The sequence below is a fragment of the Salmo trutta genome, chromosome 36, assembly GCF_901001165.1.
Source record: "Salmo trutta chromosome 36, fSalTru1.1, whole genome shotgun sequence".
Classification (NCBI taxonomy): Eukaryota; Metazoa; Chordata; class Actinopteri; order Salmoniformes; family Salmonidae; genus Salmo; species Salmo trutta.
The window spans coordinates 2,905,897-2,923,592 of record NC_042992.1 but is presented as its reverse complement, the minus strand read 5'-3'; the positions used below and the strand labels follow the sequence as shown (position 1 = coordinate 2,923,592).

The window sequence follows — 17,696 nt, the reverse complement described above, 5'->3', positions numbered from 1 at the left end:
GGACAGAGACTCAGGACAGGTCAGAGACTCAGGACAGGGCAGAGACTCAGGACAGGGCAGGGACTCAGGACAGGGCAGGGACTCAGGACAGGGCAGGGACTCAGGACATGGCAGAGACTCAGGACAGGGCAGAGACTCAGGACAGGGCAGGGACTCAGGACAGGGCAGAGACTCAGGACAGGGCAGGGACTCAGGACAGGGCAGGGACTCAGGACAGGGCAGAGACTCAGGACAGGGCAGGGACTCAGGACAGGGCAGGGACTCAGGACAGGGCAGGGACTCAGGACAGGGCAGAGACTCAGGACAGGGCAGAGACTCAGGACAGGGCAGGGACTCAGGACAGGGCAGGGACTCAGGACAGGGCAGGGACTCAGGACAGGGCAGGGACTCAGGACAGGGCAGAGACTCAGGACAGGGCAGAGACTCAGGACAGGGCAGAGGCTCAGGACAGGGCAGAGGCTCAGGACAGGGCAGAGAGTCAGGACAGGGCAGAGACTCAGGGAAAATGCTAATATAGTATAAATCTGAACTAATTCATTCAATCGAATTGATCAAAACAGGAGATTTCTTTATCTGGTTAAAAATCAACATACCCCCACAGAAACAACTATGACAAAGTGAAAAACAGAAATGGAGTACAGCTCGTGAAGCTCTGTGGAACACTGGGTCTGTACATAGTCAACGGTAGGCTGAGAGGGGACTCTTTTGGTAGGTACACCTACAGCTCATCCCTTGGCAGCAGCACTGTAGACTACTTCCTCACTGACCTAAACCCAGAGTCTCTCAGAGCCTTCACAGTCAGCCCACTGACCTCAACCCAGAGTCTCTCAGAGCCTTCACAGTCAGCCCACTGACCTAAACCCAGAGTCTCCCAGAGCCTTCACAGTCAGCCCACTGACCTAAACCCAGAGCCTCTCAGAGCCTTCACAGTCAGCCCACTGACCTAAACCCAGTCTCTCAGAGCCTTCACAGTCAGCCCACTGACCTAAACCCAGAGTCTCCCAGAGCCTTCACAGTCAGCCCACTGACCTAAACCCAGAGTCTCTCAGAGCCTTCACAGTCAGCCCACTGACCTAAACCCAGAGTCTCTCAGAGCCTTCACAGTCAGCCCACTGACCTAAACCCAGAGTCTCTCAGAGCCTTCACAGTCAGCCCACTGACCTAAACCCAGAGTCTCTCAGAGCCTTCACAGTCAGCCCACTGACCTAAACCCAGAGTCTCTCAGAGCCTTCACAGTCAGCCCACTGACCTAAACCCAGAGTCTCTCAGAGCCTTCACAGTCAGCCCACTGACCTAAACCCAGAGTCTCTCAGAGCGTTCACAGTCAGCCCACCGACCTAAACCCAGAGTCTCTCAGAGCCTTCACAGTCAGCCCACTAACACCTCTCAGAGCCTTCACAGTCAGCCCACTAACACCTCTCTCAGACCACAGTAAAATCACAGTGTATCTGAGAAGAGCGGAACCCAACCCTGAAGCATCACGGCCCAGTAAATGACATGGTACTAAACAGGCCTATAGATGGAGTGCAAACAGTACAGACATCTACCAGAAAGCAATTAGTAGACAAAAAATACAATCTCTCCTGGACAACTTTTTAGCCTTAACATTCTCCTTCAGCAATGAAGGTGTAAATTTTGCCGTTTGGAACATAAACTTTATATTTGACAAATTACCCTCCTTGGCTAATCTAAAGAAGCATAAGAGCAAACCAGAAATAACAGATAATGAAAAATGGTTTGATAATGATTGCAAAAATCTAAGAAAGTCATTGAGAAAAATATCTAATCAAAAACACAGAGAACCAGACAACAAAAATATAGGCCTTCAATATGGAGAAACACTGAAGCAACACAAACACACCCTATGAACAAAGGAACAGCACATTATAAAGAAGCTGGATGGAAATGAGGAATCCAGAGAATCAAACCACTTCTGGGAGAATTGGAATAAATTAAACAAACCTCATCATGAGGAATTGGCTATCCAAAATGGGGATATGTGGAGAAATCATTTTGCAAACATCTACAGCAATATAACAAAGAGCCTCAGAACAAAAAGGTATACAAGAAAAATTACAAATCCTTGAGTCAGCAGTCAAAGACTATCAGGATCCTGTGGATACTTCAATTACAGAAGAAGAATTATTGGAAAAATTACGCACTCTCCAACCCAAAAAGGCCTGTGGTGCCGATGGTATTTTAAATGAAATGATCAAATATACACACCACAAACTCAAATTGGCTATACTCAAACTCCTCAACATTATCCTCACTGCAGGTATTTTCCCCGATATTTGGAACCAGGGATTGATCACACCAATCTATAAAAATGGAGACAAATTTGACCCAAATAATTACAGAGGAATTTGAGTTAACAGCAACTTGGGGAAAATTCTCTGCAGTATCATAAATAGCAGATTACACCATTTCCTCGATGAACACAACGTCCTGAGCAGAAGCCAGATTGGATTTCTAAAAAAATATTGCACAACGGACCACATTTACACCCTCTACATTCTAATTGACAAACAAGTAAACCAAAACAAAGGCAAAATCTACTCGTGTTTTGGAGATTTCAAGAAAGTATTTGATTCAATTTGGCACGAAGGTCTTTTTTATAAACTAGTAGAAAGTGATATTGGAGGGAAAACAGATGATGTTATTAAATCAATGTACACTAAAAACAAATGTGCGGTTAAAATTGGCAACAAGCAAACAGACTTCTTCTCTCAGGGACGGGGAGTGAAACAGGGCTGCCCAATAAGTCCAACACTATTTAACATCTACATTAATGAATTGACAAAAACATTAGAAGAATCGGCAGCACCTGGTATCACCCTACACAACACTGAAATCAAGTGTCTGCTGTAGACAGATGACCTGGTGCTGCTGTCTCCCACTAAGGAGGGTCTGCTGTCTCCCACTAAGGAGGGTCTGCTGTAGACAGATGATCTGGTGCTACTATCTTCCACTAAGGAGGGTCTGCTGTACGCAGATGACCTGGTGCTGCTGTCTCCCACTAAGGAGGGTCTGCTGTAGACAGATGACCTGGTGCTGCTGTCTCCCACTAAGGAGGGTCTGCTGTAGACAGATGACCTGGTGCTGCTGTCTCCCACTAAGGAGGGTCTGCTGTAGACAGATGATCTGGTGCTGCTGTCTCCCACTAAGGAGGGTCTGCTGTAGACAGATACCTGGTGCTGCTGTCTCCCACTAAGGAGGGTCTGCTGTAGACAGATACCTGGTGCTGCTGTCTCCCACTAAAGAGGGTCTGCTGTAGACAGATGACCTGGTGCTGCTGTCTCCCACTAAAGAGGGGTTACAGCAGCACCTAGATCGTCTTCACAGGTTCTGTCAGACCTGGACTCTGACCGTTAACCACAGGTTCTGTCAGACCTGGACTCTGACCGTTAACCTAAAAAGAACAAATATAATGATATTCCAAAAAAGGTCTGGAAATCAGGATGACAAATATAAATTCTATTTGGACACAGTTCTATTAGAACACACCAAAAACTACACGTATCTAGGACTAAATATCAGCAACACAGGTAGCTTTCACATGGCTGTGAACGAGCTGAGAGACAAAGCAAGAAGAACATTCTATGCCATTAAAAGAAACATCAAAATCGAAATTCCAATTAGAATCTGGCTCAAAATGTTCCAATCAGTTATAGAACCAATTGCTCTGTATGGCAGTGAAGTATGGGGTCCGCTCTCTAACAATGAATTTACCAAATGGGACAAACATCCAATCGAAATACTGCATGCAGAGTTTTGCAAGACTGTATTGCAAGTGCAAAGAAAAACTCCAAAATAACGCATGTAGAGCAGAATTGGGCCAATACCCCCTCCTCATTCGAATAGAAAAAAGAGCCATCAAATTTTACAACCATCTAAAAACAAGTGACCCCAAAACATTCCATCAAACATCTCTACAATGTCAAGAGACGAAACCAGAGAAGAGACATTTTTTACATTTACATTTTAGTCATTTAGCAGACGCTCTTATCCAGAGCGACTTACAGTAGTGAATGCATACATTTCATTTCATGCATTTTTTTTTTTTGTACTGAGACCAGGATTGACACCCCCGACAACATCATCATCCACACTGGCACAAACAACCTTCATGCCAAAGGTGAAAATGTATCTGGGGCAGTGAGAAGAGTGGCAGAACGGGCACAGGCTCGGTTCCCAACAACCAATGTAGTTGTGTCCACCCTCCTACCAAGAAAATACTTTCCAGGACAGTTGATGGACAATATAAATCAACAGATCACTGTGGACTGTGCATCACTGCTCAACGTCAGAACGGCTCACCACCCCACTCTGACATGTCAACACTTATACCATAATGTACATCTGGATCAGGACAGTATCAGAACCTTTGCTAAGGACCTAAAAGATGCAACACTTGGCAGGGACCCACACATCCATCACCCCAGCAACAGAGGTCCCCCGCCCCACATTCTGAAACAACAGTACCTCCACCATCCCCAGGAGAGAAGAGCCAGACATGGCTTATTACAGCACAGCTCTACTGGACCCGATTAAACACAGCTCTACTAGACCCCCATCACAACACAGCTCTACTAGACCCCATCACAACACAGCACTACTAGACCAGGCCCATCACAACACAGCTCTACTGGACCAGGCCCATCACAACACAGCTCTGCTAGACCCCATCACAACACAGCTCTACTAGACCCCATCACAACACAGCACTACTAGACCTCATCACAACACAGCTCTACTAGACCCCATCACAACACAGCTCTACTAGACCCCATCACAACACAGCACTACTAGACCCCCATCACAACACAGCATGTATCATTCACATCATCCTGTGAGAGTCAGTTCCTGTGAGAGTCAGAGACGAGGGGTAGGAGGAAGAGGGGTTTGGAGGTACCAGTGGAGTCTGTTCTTACATGGTTGTCACATTGTCACACAGCTAGTGTCATCTACTGTCCAGCAACACTATTATCCCCTAACACACACACACACACACACACACACACACACACACACACACACACACACACACACACACACACAGCCATCTCTCCAGCACTTCCATCCCTCTGTCCCCAGACCCTTGTAAAATCCTCCTCACCCCTCCATACATCCCTCCCTCCCTCCCAAGACCCTTGTTTCATCTCCACCACTCCATCCCTCCCTCCCTCCCCAGCCCCACGTGGCGTTATGGTCTTATCTTCCTGGAACACTCCAAACCAGGCCTTGCTCGGTAACAGGCTTTCTGGGTAATCTTCTGCTCTGACAACCATTTCAGCACTACAGAGAAAGAGAGAGATGGAGATTCCTCTGCTTTTATTCATGGGTCTGTTGTATTTAATATCTGTTCTCTATTCTCTCTCTCTCTCTCTCTCTCTCTCTCTCTATTCTCTCTCTATTCTCTCTCTATTCTCTCTCTATTCTCTCTCTCTCTCCCTCCCATCTCCCCAGTGCCTTGTGGGGGTAACATAAAGTCAGACAACGGGACTATCTTCTCTCCTGGTTACCCGGAGGAGTACCCCACCTCTGCTGACTGTACCTGGCTGATCACCGTAGCAACAGGGCTGGGTGTCAGACTCAACTTTACCCTGCTGCAGGTCCATGGGCCACATGACTTCATCACTGTCTGGTGAGTGTATATATATATATATATTAACCTTTATTTAACCAAGAAAAGTCCGAAGTCATTAGGAAACAGTCAGACATACAACAGAAGCACACAGACAGGGTAATCTGTAGGCATAACTATGCATCCAGATTCATAAAGTTAATATAAAGACATGTTCTGTACATCTATGACTATGTCTCAAATGGCACCCTATTCCAGATATAGGGAATAGGGTGGACTTTGGGATGCTTCCTATCACTGTATAGGGAATAGGGTGGACTTTGGGATGCCGTCTATCACTGTATAGGGAATAGGGTGGACTTTGGGATGCTGTCTATCACTATATATAGGGAATAGGGTGGACTTTGGGATGCCGTCTATCACTGTATAGGGAATAGGGTGGACTTTGGGATGCCGTCTATCACTATATAGGGAATAGGGTGGACTTTGGGATGCTGTCTATCACTGTATAGGGAATAGGGAGGACTTTGGGATGCTGTCTATCACTATATATAAGGAATAGGGTGGACTTTGGGATGCCACCTACTGTGACTGAATGCTCCTGGTTAACCTTGGAAGGCAGCTTGAGTTATGTTTGTTGTCTTAGAGGTAAAAATACGTTACATAAGATACAGTTAATTTGTTTATTGTTGACGTTGTTGTTGTTGCCCTTGTGCTAAATTGTGTTGTTGTGAAAATGTACTACTTGTGAGTCTGTCTCTTGAATTGGATCAAGGCCTACACAATATATCCTGTTGTCTCTAAGGATATTTTAAGGAAAGTGGACCATGTCTTTGTCCATAGAACCCTGCGTTTGTCAGACACAGCTGGACAAGATACTAGATGTCCTTGTGTCTCTCTCTCTCTCTCTCTCTCTCTCTCTCTCTCTCTCTCTCTCTCTCTCTCTCTCTCTCTCTCTCTCTCTCTCTCTCTCTCTCTCTCTCTCTCTCTCTCTCTCTCTCTCTCTCTCCCACCTTTGTCTTTTCCATGTTGGCTTTGTTTATATATTCAGAATGCAGGGCAGGGATAGGATTTAACCTGCGTGATGTTGCCAGTGTCCCTCCATGTCCCCTCTGTGACTTCCCTCCATGTCCCCTCTGTGACTTCCCTACATGTCCCCTCTGTGACTTCCCTATATGTCCCCTCTGTGACTTCCCTCCATGTCCCCTCTGTGACTTCCCCCCATGTCCCCTCTGTGACTTCCCTCCATGTCCCCTCTGTGACTTCCCCCCATGTCCCCTCTGTAACTTCCCTCCATGTCCCCTCTGTGACTTCCCCCCATGTCCCCTCTGTGACTTCCCTCCATGTCCCCTCTGTGACTTCCCTCCATGTCCCCTCTGTGACTTCCCTCCATGTCCCCTCTGTGACTTCCCTCCATGTCCCCTCTGTGACTTCTAATCTAGTGTTTTGTGGTGGAAAACTGAGCGGGTCGAGCATTACATCCATGTTAACCTGCTACCCTGTTACCATGTTAACCTGCTACCCTGCTACCATGTTAACCTGTTACCCTGTTACCATGTTAACCTGCTACCCTGCTACCATGTTACCCTGTTACCCTGTTACCATGTTAACCTGTTACCCTGCTACCATGTTAACCTTCTACTCTGCTACCATGTTACCCTGTTAACCTCTTACCATGTTAACCTGTTACCCTGCTACCATGTTAACCTGCTACCATGTTAACCTGCTACCCTGCTACCATGTTAACATGTTAACCTGTTACCATGTTAACCTGTTACCATGTTAACCTGCTACCCTGTTACCATGTTAACCTGCTACCCTGCTACCATGTTAACCTGTTACCATGTTAACCTGTTACCCTGTTACCATGTTAACCTGTTACCCTGCTACCATGTTAACCTGCTACCCTGCTACCATGTTAACCTGTTACCCTGTTACCATGTTAACCTGTTACCCTGTTACCATGTTAACCTGTTACCATGTTAACCTGTTACCCTGCTACCATGTTAACCTGTTACCCTGCTACCATGTTAACCTGTTACCCTGCTACCATGTTAACCTGTTAACCTGTTACCATGTTAACCTGTTACCCTGTTACCATGTTAACCTGTTACCATGTTAACCTGTTACCCTGCTACCATGTTAACCTGTTACCATGTTAACCTGTTACCCTGTTACCATGTTAACCTGTTACCCTGCTACCATGTTAACCTGTTACCCTGTTACCATGTTAACCTGTTACCCTGTTACCATGTTAACCTGTTACCATGTTAACCTGTTACCCTGCTACCATGTTAACCTGTTACCCTGTTACCATGTTAACCTGTTACCCTGCTACCATGTTAACCTGCTACCCTGCTACCATGTTAACCTGTTACCCTGTTACCATGTTAACCTGTTACCCTGTTACCATGTTAACCTGTTACCATGCTACCATGTTAACCTGTTACCCTGCTACCATGTTAACCTGTTACCCTGCTACCATGTTAACCTGTTACCCTGTTACCATGTTAACCTGTTACCCTGTTACCATGTTAACCTGTTACCCTGCTACCATGTTAACCTTCTACTCTGCTACCATGTTACCCTGTTAACCTGTTACCATGTTAACCTGTTACCCTGCTACCATGTTAACCTGCTACCATGTTAACCTGCTACCCTGAGCGGGTCGAGCATTACATCCATGTTAACCTGCTACCCTGTTACCATGTTAACCTGCTACCCTGCTACCATGTTAACCTGTTACCCTGTTACCATGTTAACCTGCTACCCTGCTACCATGTTACCCTGTTACCCTGTTACCATGTTAACCTGTTACCCTGCTACCATGTTAACCTTCTACTCTGCTACCATGTTACCCTGTTAACCTGTTACCATGTTAACCTGTTACCCTGCTACCATGTTAACCTGCTACCATGTTAACCTGCTACCCTGCTACCATGTTAACATGTTAACCTGTTACCATGTTAACCTGTTACCATGTTAACCTGCTACCCTGTTACCATGTTAACCTGCTACCCTGCTACCATGTTAACCTGTTACCATGTTAACCTGTTACCCTGTTACCATGTTAACCTGTTACCCTGCTACCATGTTAACCTGCTACCCTGCTACCATGTTAACCTGTTACCCTGTTACCATGTTAACCTGTTACCCTGTTACCATGTTAACCTGTTACCATGTTAACCTGTTACCCTGCTACCATGTTAACCTGTTACCCTGCTACCATGTTAACCTGTTACCCTGCTACCATGTTAACCTGTTACCCTGCTACCATGTTAACCTGTTAACCTGTTACCATGTTAACCTGTTACCCTGTTACCATGTTAACCTGTTACCATGTTAACCTGTTACCCTGCTACCATGTTAACCTGTTACCATGTTAACCTGTTACCCTGTTACCATGTTAACCTGTTACCCTGCTACCATGTTAACCTGTTACCCTGTTACCATGTTAACCTGTTACCCTGTTACCATGTTAACCTGTTACCATGTTAACCTGTTACCCTGCTACCATGTTAACCTGTTACCCTGTTACCATGTTAACCTGTTACCCTGCTACCATGTTAACCTGCTACCCTGCTACCATGTTAACCTGTTACCCTGTTACCATGTTAACCTGTTACCCTGTTACCATGTTAACCTGTTACCATGTTAACCTGTTACCCTGCTACCATGTTAACCTGTTACCCTGCTACCATGTTAACCTGTTACCCTGCTACCATGTTAACCTGTTAACCTGTTACTCTGTTACTCTGTTACTCTGTTACCCTGCTGCCCTGCTGCCCTTTTGCCCTGCTAACCTGTTAACCTGTTAACCTGTTACCCTGTTGCCCTGCTGCCCTGTTACTATGCTACCATGTTACCCTGTTACCCTGCTACCATGTTAACCTGCTACCCTTTTACCCTGTTACTCTGTTAACCTGTTACTCTGTTACCCTGTTACTATGTTAACCTGTTACTCTGTTACCCTGTTACTATGTTACCATGTTAACCTGTTACCATGTTAACCTGTTACCATGTTACCCTGTTACTATGCTACCCTCTACCCTGTTACCCTGCTACCCTGTTACCCTGTTACTATGCTACTCTCTACCCTGTTACCCTGCTACCCTGTTACCCTGTTACTATGCTACCCTCTACCCTGTTACCCTGCTACCCTGTTACCCTGTTACTATGCTACCCTCTACCCTGTTACCCTGTTACTATGCTAACCTCTACCCTGTTACCCTGCTACCCTGTTACCCTGTTACTCTGTTACCCTGTTACTATGTTACCATGTTAACCTGTTACTATGCTACCCCTCTACCCTGTTACCCTGATACCCTGATACCTTGTTACTCTGTTACCTATCTACAGACAGGCTAGAAATGTTCTCACAATAAAATAAACAGTTGCATTACATTTCTCCTCCCTGTTTCACACAACATGCTTCCATTCCCCCTTGTCACAAGGCAACTTAGGGCTGAATTCAGATGCGACTGTCAACTCTGTTATGGTCAACCCTACTTTATAAGGCACTTATAATACAATTTTTTATTTTACTTAGATTGTAAAACGTGTTTTTTTTATAAAGTTGAACATGTACTCTTTTATGACAGAGTGTTAAAAAATAGGTGAAATCAACCGGTTTTTCTTGACCAAGTTCTCAAAAGGCACCGAATTGGTGGAACGACTGCTACAACCTTCAACCTCCACTGCTGTTACTGAGCCAGTGTCTGCCACTGAGCGACTGATTGGGTTTGTGACGGCGGTGGGCTTGCTTGGCTATAGCACTGTGGTATGCATCCCAAATGGCACCCTCTTCCCTACACGGTGCACTACTTTTGACCAGGGGCAAAAGGGTAGTAGTGCACTACGTAGGGGATAAGGTGCTATTTTGGGACTAACCCTGTGAATTAGCTCTCTCCAGCCTGGTGTAGTCTTGGATGCACGCACACACGCGCACACACACACACACACACACACACACACACACACACACAGCTAAAGACAGTTGGTTTTAGAGCTGAATGGCTGACAAGGAATCTGGTCGTCTGATATATGGGCTGCCACGGACCCCTTTTAACCTCTGACCCCTCACCTGTCACCCCTCAGGGACGGCCCCCAGGAGACAGCCAGGAAGCTAGGTGTGTTTACGGATGGTGAGCCCAACGAACCCGCCAGCAGCACATCCAATCAGATCCTAGTTCGTTTCCGTAGCAACACTGAGAAAGGTGGACTGTTCCGAATCAACTATCAAGGTATGTAGAGTTCTCTCTCTCTCTCTCTCTCTCTCTCTCTCTCTCTCTCTCTCTCGCTCTCGCTCTCGCTCTCTATCTCTCTGTCTCTCTCTCGCTCTCTCTCTCTCTCTCTCGCTCTCTATCTCTCTGTCTCTCTCTCTCTCTCTCTCTCTCGCTCTCTATCTCTCTGTCTCTCTCTCTCCCTCTCTCTCTCTCTCTCTCTCTCTCTCGCTCTACATGTCTCTCTCTCTGTCTTGCTCTCTCTCTCTCTCACACACTCTCTGTCACTCAATTCAATTTTAATTGAAGAGCTTTATTGGCATGGGAAACATTTGTTAACATTGCCAAAGCAAGTTATTTATTTTTTTAATTCACCTTTATTTAACCAGGTAGGCTAGCTGAGAACAAATTCTCATTTACAACTGCGACCTGACCAAAATAAAGCAAAGCAGTTCGACACATACAACAACACAGAGTTACACATGGAATAATCAAATGTACAGTCAATAATACAGTTGAAAAAGTCTATATACAGTGTGTGCAAATGAGGTAAGATTGAGGTAAGATGAGGTAAGGGAGGTAAGGCAATAAATAGGCCATGGTGGTGAAGTAATTACAATATACCAATTAAACACTGAAATGGTAGATGTGCAGAAGATGAATGTGCAAGTAGAGATAATGGGGGGCAAAAGAGCAAGATTAATAAATTAATACAGTATGAGGAAGAGGTAGATAAATGGGCTGTTTACAGATGGGCTACAGGTGCAGTGATCTGTGAGCTGCTCTGACAGCTGGTGCTTAAAGCTAGTGAGGGAGATATGAGTCTCCAGCTTCAGTGATTTTTTGCAGTTTGTTCCAGTCATTGGCAGCAGAGAACTGGAAGGAAAGGCGGCCAAAGGAGTAATTGACATTGGGAGTGACCAGTGAGATATACCTGCTGGAGCGCGTGCTACAAGTGGGTGCTGCTATGGTGACCAGTGAGCAGAGATAAGGTGGGGCTTTACCAAGCAAAGACTTGTAGATGACCTGGAGCCAGTGGGTTTGGTGACGAGTATGGAGCGAGGGCCAGCCAACGAGAGCATACAGGTCGCAGTGGTGGGTAGTATTTGGGGCTTTGTTGACAAAACGGATGGCACTGTGATAGACTGCATCCAATTTGTTGAGTAGCGTGTTGGAGGCTATTCTGTAAATGACATCGCCGAAGTCGAGGATCGGTAGGATGGTCAGTTTTACGAGGGAATGTTTGGCACCATAAGTGAAGGATGCTTTGTTGCGAAATAGGAAGCCAATTCTAGATTTAATTTTGGATTGGAGATGCCTAATGTGGCTCGCTGCCACGACGTAGGCCCAAGAAGCAGCCTCCCCCAAAATTGGGGGGGGGGGGCACACGGGGTGGTCGGCGACGCTGAGGGGTGAGTTAGAGACCATGGAGGAAGCTCTGTATAGATTGAGAGAAAGTGAATGGAGGGGTGAGATAGAGACCTTCGAGGAGTGGTTGGCGAAATGTTAGGAGAGTGAAGCTGAAGAGCTGTTGGTTTCATGAGGAGCGTGTTAGCCGTCCGATGCCACCTGTGTCAGCTCCCCGCCATTCTGAGTCTTACAACATGCCCAAGAAGCCCCAAAAATTGTGTGTGGGGTGGGGGGGGGGGGCACACGGGGTGGTCTGCGACGCTGAGTTAGAGTCCATGGAGGAAGCGCTGTATAGATTGAGAGACAGTGAACGGAGGGGTGCGATAGAGACCTTCGAGGAGTGGTTGGCGAAATGTTAGGAGAGTGAAACTGAAGAGCTGTTGGTTTGGCTGGGGAGGCAAGACATTCGCCCTGAGGAGCGTGTGATGCCACCTGTGTCAGCTCCCCGTATTCATCCTGAGTCAACAACGGCCGTGACATGTGGATGTATTTCAAACTCAGTGTCTCTTTGCTTGACATCATGGGAAAATCAAAAGAAATCAGCCAAGACCTCAGAAAATAAATTGTAGACCTCCACAAGTCTGGTTCATCCTTTGGAGAAATTTCCAAATGCCTGAAGGTACCACGTTCATCTGTACAAACAATAGTACGCAAGTGTAAACACCATGGGACCACGCAGCCGTCATACCGCTCAGGAAGGAGATGCATTCTGTCTCCTAGAGATGAACATACTTTGGTGCGAAAAGTGCAAATCAATCCCAGAAGCCATTTCTAAATTTAATTTTGGATTGGAGATGGCTAATGTGAGTCTGGAAAGAGAGTTTACAGTCTAGCCAGACACCTAGGTATTTGTAGTTGTTAGTTAGAACCGCCCCTAATAGCGATGCTAGTTGGGCGGGTGGGTGCGGGCAGCGAATGGTTGAAAAGCATGCGTTTGGTTTTACTAGCGTTTTAGAGCAGTTGGAAGCCACGGAAGGAGTGTTGTATGGCATTGAAGTTCGTTTGGAGGTTAGTTAACACAGTGTCCAAAGAAGGGCCAGATGTATACAGAATGGTGTCGTCTGTGTAGAGGTGGATCAGGGAATCACCCGCAGCAAGAGCGACATCGTTGATATATACAGAGAAAAGAGTCGGCCCGAGATCTGAACCCTGTGGCACCCCCATAGAGACTGCCAGAGGTCCGGACAACAGGCCCTCCGATTTGACACACTGAACTCTATCTGAGAAGTAGTTGGTGAACCAGGCGAGACAGTCATTAGAGAAACCAAGGCTGTTGAGTCTGCCGATAAGAATGCGGTGATTGACAGAGTCTAAAGCCTTGGCCAGGTCGATGAAGACGGCTGAACACTATTGTCTTTTATCGATGGCGGTTATGATATCGTTTAAGACCTTGAGCGTGGCTGAGGTGCACCCGTGACCAGCTGGGAAACACATTGCACAGAGGAGAAGGTACGGTAGGATTCGAAATGATCTGTTTATTAACTTGCTTTCGAAGACTTTAGAAAGGCAGGGCAGGATGGATATAGGTCTGTAACAGTTTGGGTAAAGAGTGTCTCCCCCTTTGAAGAGGGGGATGACCGCGGCAGCTTTCCAATCTTTTGGCATCTCAGACAATACGAAAGAGAGTTTGAACAGACTGGTAATAGAGGTTGCAACAATGGTGGTGGATAATTTTAGAAAGAGAGGGTCCAGATTGTCTAGCCCAGCTGATTTGTACGGGTCCAGGTTTTGCAGCTCTTTTCAGAACATCTGCTATCTGGATTTGGGTGAAGGAAAGGCTGGGGAGGCTTGGGCAAGTAGCTGTGGGGGGTGCGGAGCTGTTGGCCGGGGTTGGGGTAGCCAGGAGGAAAGCATTTTGGAGTTAGAGCTACAGGATGCAAATTTCTGTTTGAAAAAGCTAGTCTTTGCTTTCCTGACTGACTGTGTGTATTGGTTCCTGACTTCCCTGAAAAGTTGCATATCGCAGGGGGCTATTCGATATTCGATGTTAGTGCAGTCTGCCACAGGATGTTTGTGTGCTGTTCGAGGGCAGTCAGGTCTGGAATGAACCAAGGGCTATATCTCTTCTTAGTTCTACTATTTTTGAAAGGGACATGCTTATTTAATATGGTGCAGAAATTACTTTTAATGGGCAAACAGGCATCCTCGACTGACGGGATGAGGTCAATATCCTTCCAGGATACCCAGGTCAATTAGAAAGGCCTGTTCGCAGAAGTGTTTTAGGGAGCGTTTGACAGTGATGAGGGGTGGTCGTTTGACCGCGGACCCATAACGGATGCAGGCAATGAGGCAGTGATCGCTGAGATCCTGGTTGAAAACAGCGGAGTTGTATTTGGATAATATACATAAAAAATGTACTGTAAACATTACACTTCTTTCCAAAAGAATAAAGACATTTCAAATGTCATAGTATGTCTATATACAGTGTTGTAATTAAGTCCAAAAGGGAATATAAATAAACATAAATATGGGTTGTATTTAAAGTAGTGTTTGTTATCTCTCTCTAGCGTACACACTCCAGTTCTGCCTGCCTCCCCCTATCATACCCAATGCTGACATCTTAATGGCCAGCAAGGAATTTAAAATTGGTAAGTCAACATGCATACACACACACACACACACACACACACACACACACACACACACACACACACACACACACAGACACACAGACACACAGACACACAGACACACACACACACACACACACACACACACACACACACACTCACACCTCCTATACTTTCCAGCGTTGAGGAGAGACGGCTCCTCCGTAGCAAGGACTACACATCCAATTGGGCCATGGCTGATTCACTGCCAAACTACAGTATCCAGAGGGCCATGGGTGAACAGGAAATGAATAACGATGACCCAAACAGAGCAAGAGGAGATTATGTTGCATTTGAAATGATAGATCACATTTAGGCTGCATCCCAAATGAAACTCTATTCCCTATACAGTGCACTACCTATGAACAGAGCCCTATGGCACCCTATTCCCTATATAGTGCACTAATTTGGACAAGAGCCCTATGGAACCCTAATCCCTATATAGTGCACTACTTTAGACCAGAGCCCTATGTAGACATTGAGAGAGACAGATGGTGTCTCACATTATGGATTGATATGGGATGTTTCTCCTTTTCAGTTTGGGTTGATTAAATAATGAAGACAAATTCACAGTAGTTACTCTCTCTATCGCCCCCCCCCCCCCCTCCAGGTGACATAGTGCGCTACAGGTGTCTGCCAGGGTACCAGTTGAGTGGGAACAACATTCTGACCTGTCGTCTGGGGACTCACCTGGAGTTTCAGGGGCCTCCACCCTCCTGTGAAGGTAAGAGGACTTTTCCTGATCTGCCTTTAATAGGATCAATTAACAATATGACATGGACAGGGGGTGACCTGATTCTAGATCAATTAACACGATTACATGGACAGGGGGTGACCTGATTCTAGATCAATTAACAATATGACATGGACAGGGGGTGACCTGATTCTAGATCAGTTAACTAGATGACATGGACAGGGGGTGACCTGATTCTAGATCAGTTAACTAGATGACATGGACAGGGGGTGACCTGATTCTAGATCAGTTAACTAGATGACATGGACAGGGGGTGACCTGATTCTAGATCAGTTAACACGATTACATGGACAGGGGGTGACCTGATTCTAGATCAGTTAACAATATGACATGGACAGGGGGTGACCTGATTCTAGATCAATTAACACGATTACATGGACAGGGGTGACCTGATTCTAGATCAATTAACACGATTACATGGACAGGGGTGACCTGATTCTAGATCAGTTAACTAGATGACATGGACAGGGGGTGACCTGATTCTAGATCAGTTAACTAGATGACATGGACAGGGGGTGACCTGATTCTAGATCAGTTAACAATATGACATGGACAGGGGGTGACCTGATTCTAGATCAATTAACACGATTACATGGACAGGGGTGACCTGATTCTAGATCAATTAACACGATTACATGGACAGGGGTGACCTGATTCTAGATCAATTAACACGATTACATGGACAGGGGGTGACCTGATTCTAGATCAGTTAACAATATGACATGGACAGGGGGTGACCTGATTCTAGATCAATTAACACGATTACATGGACAGGGGGTGACCTGATTCTAGATCAATTAACACGATTACATAGAAAGGGGTGACCTGATTCTAGATCAATTAACACGATTACATGGACAGGGGGTGACCTGATTCTAGATCAATTAACACGATGACATGGACAGGGGGTGACCTGATTCTAGATCAGTTAACAATATGACATGGACAGGGGGTGACCTGATTCTAGATCAGTTAACTAGATGACATGGACAGGGGGTGACCTGATTCTAGATCAATTAACACGATTACATGGACAGGGGTGACCTGATTCTAGATCAATTAACACGATTACATGGACAGGGGTGACCTGATTCTAGATCAGTTAACAATATGACATGGACAGGGGGTGACCTGATTCTAGATCAATTAACACGATTACATGGACAGGGGTGACCTGATTCTAGATCAATTAACACGATTACATGGACAGGGGTGACCTGATTCTAGATCAATTAACACGATTACATGGACAGGGGGTGACCTGATTCTAGATCAGTTAACTAGATGACATGGACAGGGGGTGACCTGATTCTAGATCAGTTAACAATATGACATGGACAGGGGGTGACCTGATTCTAGATCAATTAACACGATGACATGGACAGGGGTGACCTGATTCTAGATCAATTAACACGATTACATGGACAGGGGTGACCTGATTCTAGATCAATTAACACGATTACATGGACAGGGGGTGACCTGATTCTAGATCAATTAACACGATGACATGGACAGGGGGTGACCTGATTCTAGATCAGTTAACAATATGACATGGACAGGGGGTGACCTGATTCTAGATCAGCACTGATCTACTCTGACACTTATATGACCTGCCGCCTTGGAGCCCCTTCACTCCAAGGCGTTTTTACATCACTAAATATATTTTTCTCCAGAGGATACATATTGTCAGAGTGCATCAGACATGGGTAATAATTTCTGACATATATATATATATATATATATATATATATATATATATATATATATATTTGTTTCCCATTGGTACCCATGCGCCCTGCATTTTAAACGCAAATAAATATTTCATTGATATACGTGGAACATTTGGTTGGGAGATTGAGTTACAAACCAATATCTCACTGTGCAGGTGGATCAAAGAGCATCAATTCATCACACCTGACCCCATCTTAAGCTGTCTCATAAAAACCTTACAACACATGTGCGCGCTCTCTCTCTCTCTCTCTCTCACAACACTTGCTCTCTCTCTCTCTCTCACAACACTTGCTCTCTCTCTCTCTCTCTCAACACTTGCTCTCTCTCTCTCTCTCACAACACTTGCTCTCTCTCTCTCTCTCTCTCTCTCTCTCTCACAACAC

General features: G+C 45.7%; 1 protein-coding gene across 1 annotated transcript in view; it reads left to right on the top strand.

Annotated features, from left to right (window-relative positions):
* Positions 1 to 17,696, top strand: part of csmd2 (CUB and Sushi multiple domains 2) — a 338,221-nt gene that overhangs the window by 223,685 nt on the left and 96,840 nt on the right. Inside the window, exons 40-43 of the mRNA XM_029734626.1 lie at positions 5,470 to 5,647; positions 10,685 to 10,830; positions 14,727 to 14,807; positions 15,439 to 15,552. Of these exons, the coding sequence (XP_029590486.1) occupies positions 5,470 to 5,647; positions 10,685 to 10,830; positions 14,727 to 14,807; positions 15,439 to 15,552 (519 nt within the window). The remainder of the gene's footprint in view (positions 1 to 5,469; positions 5,648 to 10,684; positions 10,831 to 14,726; positions 14,808 to 15,438; positions 15,553 to 17,696) is intronic.